This window comes from Anneissia japonica, unplaced genomic scaffold (genome assembly GCF_011630105.1).
Source record: "Anneissia japonica isolate Jap-2015-1 unplaced genomic scaffold, ASM1163010v1 scaffold1826_len1998817_cov189, whole genome shotgun sequence".
Lineage (NCBI taxonomy): Eukaryota > Metazoa > Echinodermata > Crinoidea > Comatulida > Comatulidae > Anneissia > Anneissia japonica.
This window is the reverse complement of record NW_022742159.1, coordinates 1,976,373-1,986,437: the sequence shown is the minus strand read 5'-3', so window position 1 is coordinate 1,986,437 and position 10,065 is coordinate 1,976,373. Positions and strand designations below refer to the sequence as shown.

The following is a 10,065-nucleotide window of genomic DNA, read 5'->3' as shown; positions in this document are numbered from 1 at the left end:
ATTTAGAAATAAAAAAACTATTGTCATTGTAGCCTTTCCGTTAAATTGCAAAAGTTACATAATGCCGTACAAACAATACACAATAATACAATATATATACAATACATTATTAACATTAAGGCTTAGGGCTCTGCAACTAAAAGCTTGATTATTCGCAGAGTTCCTTTTTCACGAATTGATCATTTCCTTGTACTTATATTCTCTTTGTTATTATGAATTATGATCACGTACTGTACAAATTATTATATTATATGACAAAAGTGAAATAAATATTCCTTGACTTGAACATTAAAATAAAGCTAAAGCTGTTTAAATAATTTTTAAAAAATCATTAAAAAAACAATAATAGAAATTAAATTAGATTTAAATTATAAGAAAAGGAGAAATACCTGTAAAATGAAATTTAAAAAAAATTGTCAACTTATATAAACAATTTAACATTAGCAAATATGAGTTTTAAAAAAAACAAACTATCGATACAAGTATAAAATAAATGCCATTGAAAATAATGGAAACTATGATACAATTTATGATTTTAACACAAAAAGGACTTGCAAGTTATTTACTACAGTAATTATTGGATGTCAATTTCGTGGTAGAGATATAGACACAGCTGCTAGCTCATTTTATAATTGGAAGTCTAAAATTATGTTTGGTTAAAAAATAAGTCATCACAATTGTTATCTAATTTTTGTTTTCATTTCTTGTTGAACATTATTGTACAACCTGTTGTGCAAATCATTGTGATGTGTTCATCGATTATGGATATTGTTCCTACCCTTTACCATGGAGGTATAAACATAGACAACTATTTTTATACCTCCATGCCTTTACCAATTTTCCTGATTTCTAACCATCATTTGGGACATCATCAGGCCTATCTATGGTAATTGCTCTTTAAGGCCTATCTATGGTAATTGCTATTTTAATTGAATTATAATCATAGCTTCCGTAATTTATTGCCCATGCAAGGTCAGCTATACTAAGGGTAAGTTCACACATGGCGTAAAAACTAAGCTAATCCACGGATTATGATTCCAAAGTGTTCACGCAAACGTCGTTTGCTATATTAACGCTGGCGTTATACTAGTAGTAATATAGGCCTATGGGGAATAGTTTTAAATAATGTACGGGTTCTTAACTGTAAAAAAATATTTACAGTGCATCATTAACACTTTTAAATCTGTGAATTGTTCGAAGTGAACTCATATGATTATTGTATTTTAAATGAACATTTTTACTTCTGATTTTTCAGCTAGCATTGTGGAACAATTGTCGGTGTTGCAGGTTTAAATAGACGTGTCTAAATAGGTTAAAATATCTTACAAAACACAATCAACAAATCATATACATTGTAAACTAAGTAAAATGCAATAGATAAAAAGGACCACTTTACCATTTCATTTATAGTGCAATCGTGATTGGTCAGTCTCTTGAAATGAGGTCAAATTATTCAAGCATCGCTGGCGTTAGCTCCGTGGCGTTAACTAACGCTGTGTGTGTGAACATGCCCTAATACCATACTATAGGTATGCCTATGTGATTTTTATTGACAATTGCAGGAAAACTAACTACAGATTTGGCTGTCTCTTTTGATAATTGCTGAAAATTGTGGTAAAGGGAAGGGCAACAGCATGCATCGATTAATTTAATTAACGTTTCCTCCATTACAAGTGTTAGATATTGGTTAGTTGTTGTCGACTTTTTATGAGTAGTATGCACAGTTCCTTTTAGTACACTGCAAACTTTTATTCACACAAACTGTATGTTGGTTACAATCAGCTAAACTCCAGGTTTCAGATGTTAGAGAACCCTTTTAGAGTGGAGTCAGCTCAGCCCTGTACTTTTCTTCTGTGTTGAATCTAACTACTGACTACTGATCACTAACTCCTGATCACTGACTCAGTGATATGGGGGTGTTTGCCTATTATACTTTAGGTAATGGGGGTGTATCTCAAGTAAGTCATCCCATAATTTTAGAGTTTCTGATTGGATCATTGAGAAATTCTTTCTCTATGATTTAGTAACTCGTTTACCAAAAAACTACTAATTAAGATGTATCACAAACTTCAGAGCTTAGGCTCAAAACTGACAATCATAGATTCATAGTGTGAGAAAGGCCAAGTCAAACTGACTAGGGTAAAGTTATACAAAGTCCAGTTATATTATTAGATTATCTGTATACTCAAGTTGACCATTAAAACTGTCAAACCAATTTAAGGCATTTATCAGGTGAAGGGTATCGATTTCAATGGTTATGCAAGTTAATACCATTGAACCTAATTGATACTACATTACACAAGCTATTCTCATTTTGAAAAGTAAATATTCTTCTCATTACACCAAGAAGGCCTAGTAGACTTTCAATGATATTTATAAACATTTTCATGGACTCAAGATAAGCAGGATGATCATTAAATTCTTTATATATGATCTTCATCTTTTTCACAAGAGTCAGTACATTGTCTGTGTCCCCCTCTTTAAGTAACACTCTGGCTTTTATATAATAAACCAGTGCAATTGGTGATACGTAAATATGCATTGTATGGCAACAAATGACAAGATGATGCAAAAGTTCATCAACTTCCCAGGCACAAACGTTTGTTTCAAAATGTTTTTGATGGAATTTAAGACAAGAGACCACATAGTTTTTGTTTTCTGTAACTGTAGTAAGAATAGACTCACACTTCTTCTTCAAACCTTCGTAGTTACCCATTAAATAATGGTATTGTACTTCAAGAACCTCACCAACTATGCCATAGTCACTGTACCTACCAGGGAAGATAATTTCATGTCCTAAGTCATAGTAATGCAAAGGAGCATTCATGTACGAAGATACAGCTGTTTCATAACCTTTGTTTATAAAGCTTACCAATAAATGAGTAACAGCATCGCCTAAATATCTATACAAACATGTCTTGAACATTTCTACAAATCCCTTTGGCACTATCTCTTCAATTTGACATAGGTCTACAATTGGCAATACGGTGTCTTCTAGAATATCTAAACCACACTCAGGCTGCATTTTTCTCGCAACCAATATAGGCGTATAAGTAAAGCTGTGGTCGCCCCATATTGACATGTTTGAAAAATTTATTAAATTGTAATTGTGGCGTAAAGATTTAACTGTTTCTTTAAAGACCGCTGTAGCTTTTGGGTGATTCAAGATTTTGGTTTCTATTGCATTGTAATCAGCATTGTTTTCTCTAGTTACCTTGAGTTTGTCACACACAGTGTTAAATGCAAAATGATCATCACTAGCACTTAATAACACCATACTCCAAAGTGTTCTCTTAACTGCTGTCAATGTTTTTCTTACATTGTCACAACATTCCATAGAGAGATGACCAATCAAATTGTGTTGGGGAATAAAATAGTGAGGCAGATGTTTGCTTTCATAGCAGTCGATGAGCCAATCTAGAGTTTCCCTAATTAAATCCATGAGACTGTAATCTTTATGTGGAAATGTTTCACACATCCACAAACAGGCAGTCTTTATGAAATACGAGCAAAATGGTGTTGGTTTATCAGAGTCACTGTATATTATGTACTTTTTCTTGATTGATTTCAGGGCAAACATGCATTTACTGTATGGTTCATACATTTCAATAACAAGCTGTTTCTCAGCTACAGAAAATGACAACCTCCATTCAACATCAAATGACTCGCTGCCTGGGTATCCAATAGGAACTACATGACATTCTAGACATTTGACCTTATCTAACAACTTCTGGGCTGGCCAGTTGTTCAGCCTCTTTCTAATAAAAAAAAAATCACTAATAAAAGGTGGCCATGATTGACATTTTAGGCAGTATACGCTGTCATGCTTGTTTATAACATCCACACATTTTGGTATTGCGTTAATTGATATTGAAGGACCTTGTCTCATTTCATCAGTATAGTTTAAATTCATGTAAGTTGCATTCAATTTTATGAAATCAGTGGCGTTCACATATCCGTCATTATCAATGATACTTTTGAAGTCCTTATCAAGACACCCTTTGTCTAGTACCTTTAGCCTCAAATACACAGGAGGTATATTTGAATCTTGCTCAGCCATTACAACTGCCTCTCTGTCTTTTTCTTGGGAGTTCCACCATACTATTGGGAACGCTCTGTTATATATCATAATATCCTCATCATTCATGGCTGAATAAGGAATGCCTTCACTATTACTTCCAACAGTGTAAATTTGATGTGAGTAGTCTGCCTTTCTAAACACTCTATTAATTAGTTCATCTGTAATCTTTATAAAACAGAACTGCCTTAATGTGTCAAACATTTCCGCTGAGATGACTTCATTGGCAACTTTGTCCATTACTTGACGCGTCTTGGTTTAATTTGACCTGCCTTTAGACTTTAGAATTTGTACAATTTTTATAATGCAATCCACCTCAGCATATACTGTAGCAATAACTAACAGATAAATCTTGGAGTACCAGTTTTTATCCATGTATGCAGAATAAAGTGGCTTGTTTATTATTAAAACAAAATCATAATGGTGCATTAGCATAAAAATAGCATTTGTGACTCCATGTCGCTGATTTTACATGGTCTGTGGCTATTATGTATGGCTTCAAGAAGTCACAGATACTGAGGCAACAAAAAGAGAATTGGATTGTGATTCTATTGTTGTCTAGACACAAAGTTCATGCTTTTCAATGCAAGTTATTCACCATAGTGGATTTTCTTTCACAATAATATTTATTTGAAAAAGAATAATTTGATATAGCAGCACCTACTATACGATGCATAGTATATGAGTGTTTCAAAACAGACAATCTAAAGCTGTATTTTAAATAAATTTTGATCAACCATAGTAAATTCAACACCTTTTTTGTACTTTTTAGTAGCATTGCTTCATTAACCCATTTTATAGGAATTTCACACAGGGGCTGCGCTAGGAATTCCCCTACAATTGATCCAAACTCCCCAACAATTGGGTCCAAGTTCTTCGACAAGGGGTATACACCCGAATGTTGGGACCGAATCGTCGAGGTAGCCCAGCCCACCCCCACTTCCTGGTGGGGGAAAAACTTCAGTTTGTCAAGGAATTTTTGTATTAAAAAATAATATTTAATAATAATAATAATAATAATAGATGGATTTATATAGCGCAAATAAACGAGGTCTCTATGCGCTAGACAATAATGAACAATAATAATAATAATGAATAATATTTACCCAGCAGCAGGCTGACTAAGTTCTGTTTCTGTGGAGTTTCTTTCTTTTTGGTAACATTTTAAAAGGCTACTATTGGCAAACTACTGGACTGATTTTATTAAAACTTGTCTCAGTAGGACCGGTGCCACCTCCCATTTACGGCGGGGTGTTCACAACTGTGGTCAAGGGTCACATTGGGGTCATTAGTGTCAAAAAACCAAAAATCGTATAAAAGACTACTTCTCTTGAGAATAGAAAGAACCCTCAGCATGATACAACAATGGGGAAGAAAACATTTTTATTTAAAAAAAACACAAAGGTAGCTTAAACAACTGGACAAGTCCTTCGATAATATGACAGATGTGTATAAGAGACAGATGATATACTGTATTATGTTTATATCACATTTTTCTATATAACATTTTTATAATATTTTGATTGCTGTTAATTTATTCTAGACTCCTATTCACCTATATGGCCTATCTATATCTCCGTATATATATTTTTTACTGTATATTTTTCATTTCCGTATTTTTACCTCTGTTTAAAACTGTTCTTAAATCATTACTTTAGTACTGTTTATACTTTACTTGTTAGGTTAAAGCTTCATCGCTATCAGAGCAGCTCCTTTATTGTTAATTTTTGTTTATCTCCTTCCTTAGAATTGTTGACTGGGATCCACGTTCCCACACACGCTATCAGCTTCATTGCTATTATACCTCCAAGTTAGTTATTCGTTATTTACTCCGCCTCCTAGTATTTTTTAGCCTATCACCATGTGCATTATACATACTTTGTTAAAATTTTCGACCAATCAATTTATTCTTCATATTATATCGAGATTTTTGTAACAGCCAACTTACCTTAATGTTTGTCACTCATGCTGAAGAAGGCCTGAGGACAGGCCGAAAAATTTCATGTGAATAATAAATTTAGTGTTTCAAGTCTACCAAGTCAATCTTATTGTCGGCACTGCCGCAGTGCCAGAAAGCTGCTGTTTTCTATCGGCACAGCCGCAGTGCCAGAAAGCTGCTGTTTTCTATCGGCACTGCCGCAGTGCGAAAAAGATGCTGTTTTCTATAGGCACTGCCACAGTGAGAAAAAAAGCTGTTACTTTTCTATCTGCATTGCCGCAGTGTGAAAAAAGCTCCGATTTTGTATCGGCACTGTCACAGTGCCAAAAAACTGCAGTTTTCTATCGACACTGCCACTCGAAAAGCTTCTGTTTAATTAATCACATGGATGTTTTTATCAATAGATTATGGTATCAATAATTAGTATGGTCTAGACTAGCTAGCCTATTATTATTGTTAACATTATATTATATATGTTTTACAATTAATTATGATTATTTCTAATTTTTAAATATATACAAATTTTCCCCATATATTCATTTTAGTACTAACTTTTTAATTCCCTCCCTGATGAAGTTAGATGCTCCTTGCTTTTCTCGAGCAACTATTTCATTAAACTTACAAAATTATTTCTCAACGAAAATGTTGAGATTCATTAATTCTGTATGTGCCTGTTTGATCCTGATTTTGCATCGTGGTCACTTAATAATTATGAGATATTGCAATATTATTTTATATTACATTCTTTTAATATTATATTTTTCTAAATGATATCTATTATATCTTTTGTGTTGTTTTCTGTGTGTTGAGTGCTACCTTGGAGAGCCACATGACAATGGCACTTTTGTGTACTTTTGGTTATCCTGGTTTGGCAGCACTCTTTGTTTTTGTTTCTGTTTTTATTGTCTTTTTTAATTGTAATTTTGATTGTAATTTTAACCTGAAATTAATTTGAATTGAATTGAAATTTGAATTGAACATATGCCTAGGCCCATACATAAAACTAAAAAATACAACAAAAATTATAAATAAAATAATAATAGTAATAATAATAATAATAATAAAGGTGCTCGAATAATGCATAAAGAATTAATAATACTTCAATAGTTCTATTTACGATAGTGTGATAATTGAGATATTTGTTGATTAATTTATAGAAATATATAATATGTATATATCATTAATAATGATTCAGCATTTTAAATCAACATACATCTATGTAAAATATGGTGTTTTTTTTTCAATAAAATGTTACCTATTTTATTCTGTTTCAAAAAATAATCTTATAAATTATAAGTTTTATTGTAAATTCTATGATAATTTAAACCACATAATTTATGTTTTCAATTATTTAAGCATTTAAACAATTCAGTGGGCCTAACGCTGGATGTAAATGTAAAACAAAACAAAAGCAAATGCTAATACTATCGCGAGATTATCGCGTATTTTTGGTAAGCAGAGCTCAGAATGGTTCACACGAGGTGACGAATATCCGTTGAAATGCCGTAAAAATAAATGCACCAGCATGGAAACTTTCACGCAATCAGTCACTCTCTATCAAGGTCAGCAGGTATGTGCTGTCAGACAACCCCATGCAAAATGACCACAGTACACTGATATGTGTGCACATCTCCATTGATGAAACCCCTCGTCTCTAGACTTACTCTTTTAATAAAGTACAGTTTTTGTGTAGACAATATTTGACACTTTTGATGTGTAAGTTTTACTTCCTTATTGTTTTCAAGTACAGTACCTGGTTTAATCATGATTGTGTAATTTACAAGATATACTGTATGAAATTGTATAATCCTGTTGTCTCTAATTGACATGAAACAAAGTAGGCCTACCTGAACCTAGGGCCTAGGCCTATAATATTGAGTACATGCAACAAAAAATAACTACTTTAATGTGTTTGATAGATAAATTTAGAAATAAAAAAACTATTGTCATTGGAGCGTTTCCATTAAATTGCAATAGTTACATAATGCCATACAAACAATACACAATAATACAATATATATACAATACATTATTAACATTAGGGCTTTAGGGCTCTGCAACTAAAAGCTTGCTTATTTGCAGAGTTCCTTTTTCACGAATTGATCATTTCCTTGTACTTATATTCTCTTTATTATTATGAATTATCATCACATACTGTACAAATTATTATATTATATGACAAAAGTGAAATAAATATTCCTTGACTTGAACATTAAAATAAAGCTAAAGCTGTTTAAATAATTTTTTTAAAATCATTAAAAAAACAATAATAGAAATTAAATTAGATTTAAATTATAAGAAAAGGAGAAATACCTGTAAAATGAAATTTTAAAAAAATTGTCAACTTATATAAACAATTTAACATTAGCAAATATGAGTTTAAAAAAAAACAAACTATCGATACAAGTATAAAATAAATGCCATTGAAAATAATGGAAACTATGATACAATTTATGATTTTAACACAAGAAGTACTTGCAAGTTATTTACTACAGTAATTATTGGATGTCAATTTCGTGGTAGAGATATAGACACAGCTGCTAGCACATTTTATAATTGGAAGTCTAAAATTATGTTTGGTTAAAAAATAAGCCATCACCATTGTTATCTAATTTTTGTTTTCATTTCTTGTTAACCATTACAACCTGTTGTGCAAATCATTGTGATGTGTTCATCGATTATGGATATTGTTCCATGAGATGTTTCTACCCTTTACCATGGAGGTATAAACATAGACAACTATTTTTATACCTCCATGCCTTTACCAATTTTCCTGATTTCTAACCATCATTTGGGACATCAGGTCTATCTATGGTAGTTGCTCTTTTAATTGAATTATAATCATAGCTTCTGTAATTTATTGCCCATGCAAGGTCAGCTATACTAAGGGTATGTTCACACATGGCATAAGACTAGCGTAGCCTACGCCAGCGTAAGCTAATCCACGGATTATAATTCCAAAGTGTTCACACAAACGGCGTTTGCTATATTAACGCTGGCGTTAAACTAGTAGTAATATAGGCCTATGCGGAATAGTTTTAAATAATGTACGGGTTCTTAACTGTAAAAAAATATTTACAGTGCATCATTAACACTTTTAAATCTGTGAATTGTTCGAAGTGAACTCATATGATTATTGTATTTTAAATGAACATTTTTACTTCTGATTTTTCAGCTAGCATTGTGGAACAATTGTCGGTGTTGCAGGTTTAAATAGACGTGTCTAAATAGGTTAAAATATCTTACAAAACACAATCAACAAATCATATACATTGTAAACTAAGTAAAATGCAATAGATAAAAAGAACCACTTTACCATTTAATTTATAAAGAGCACAGGAAAGAGATCCAAGTAACTAATCTAATTGCAATCGTGACTGGTCAGTCTCTTGAAATGAGGTCAAATTATTCAAGCATCACTGGCTCCGTGGCATTAACTAATCTGGGGTCTGCAGGTAGCGTTATTAACGCCACAGAGGTGGCGTTGTGAGTGGCGTAAGTAAGTACGCCACTACCTAGTTCACACACAAAGGCGTACACTACGCCAGCCTTACGCCGTGTGTGTGAACATACCTTAATACCATACTATAGGTATGCCTATGTGATTTTTATTGACAACTTGCAGGAAAACTAACTACTGATTTGGCTGTCTCTTTTGATAATTGCTGAAACTTGTGGTGGAAGGGCAACAGCATGCATCGATTAATTTAAATAATGTTACAAGCTACAGTATTCTCATTTTGAAAAGTAAATATTCTTCTCATTACACCAAGAAGGCCTAGTAGACTTTCAATGATATTTATAAACATGTTCATGGACTCAAGATAAGCAGGATGATCATTAATTTCTTTATATATGATCTTCATCTTTTTCACAAGAGTCAGTACATTGTCTGTGTCCCCCTCTTTAAGTAACACTCTGGCTTTTATATAATAAACCAGTGCAATTGGTGATACGTAAATATGCATTGTATGGCAACAAATGACAAGATGATGCAAAAGTTCATCAACTTCCCAGGCACAAACATTTGATTCAAAATGTTTTTGTT

The 10,065-nt window shown here is 32.5% G+C and overlaps 1 protein-coding gene across 1 annotated transcript; it reads right to left on the bottom strand.

Moving 5' to 3' along the window:
- Positions 1-363: 363 nt before the first annotated feature.
- LOC117119060 lies at positions 364-4,318 on the bottom strand. Its single transcript, XM_033263870.1, has 2 exons — positions 2,272-4,318; positions 364-389 (listed from the first exon to the last, which is right to left on the bottom strand). Exons 1-2 carry the CDS (start codon positions 4,316-4,318, stop codon positions 364-366), a joined length of 2,073 nt encoding a protein of 690 aa, XP_033119761.1.
- Positions 4,319-10,065: the final 5,747 nt, after the last annotated feature.

Bases quoted from the DNA above. Each gene is read 5' to 3' on its own strand.
- LOC117119060 (XM_033263870.1), bottom strand. From the start codon at position 4,318: ATGGACAAAGTTGCCAATGAAGTCATCTCAGCGGAAATGTTTGACACA. The intron at 390-2,271 runs GTATTAACTTGC...TTCATTTTACAG, and splicing joins AGTATCAATTAGGTTCAATG to GTATTTCTCCTTTTCTTATA.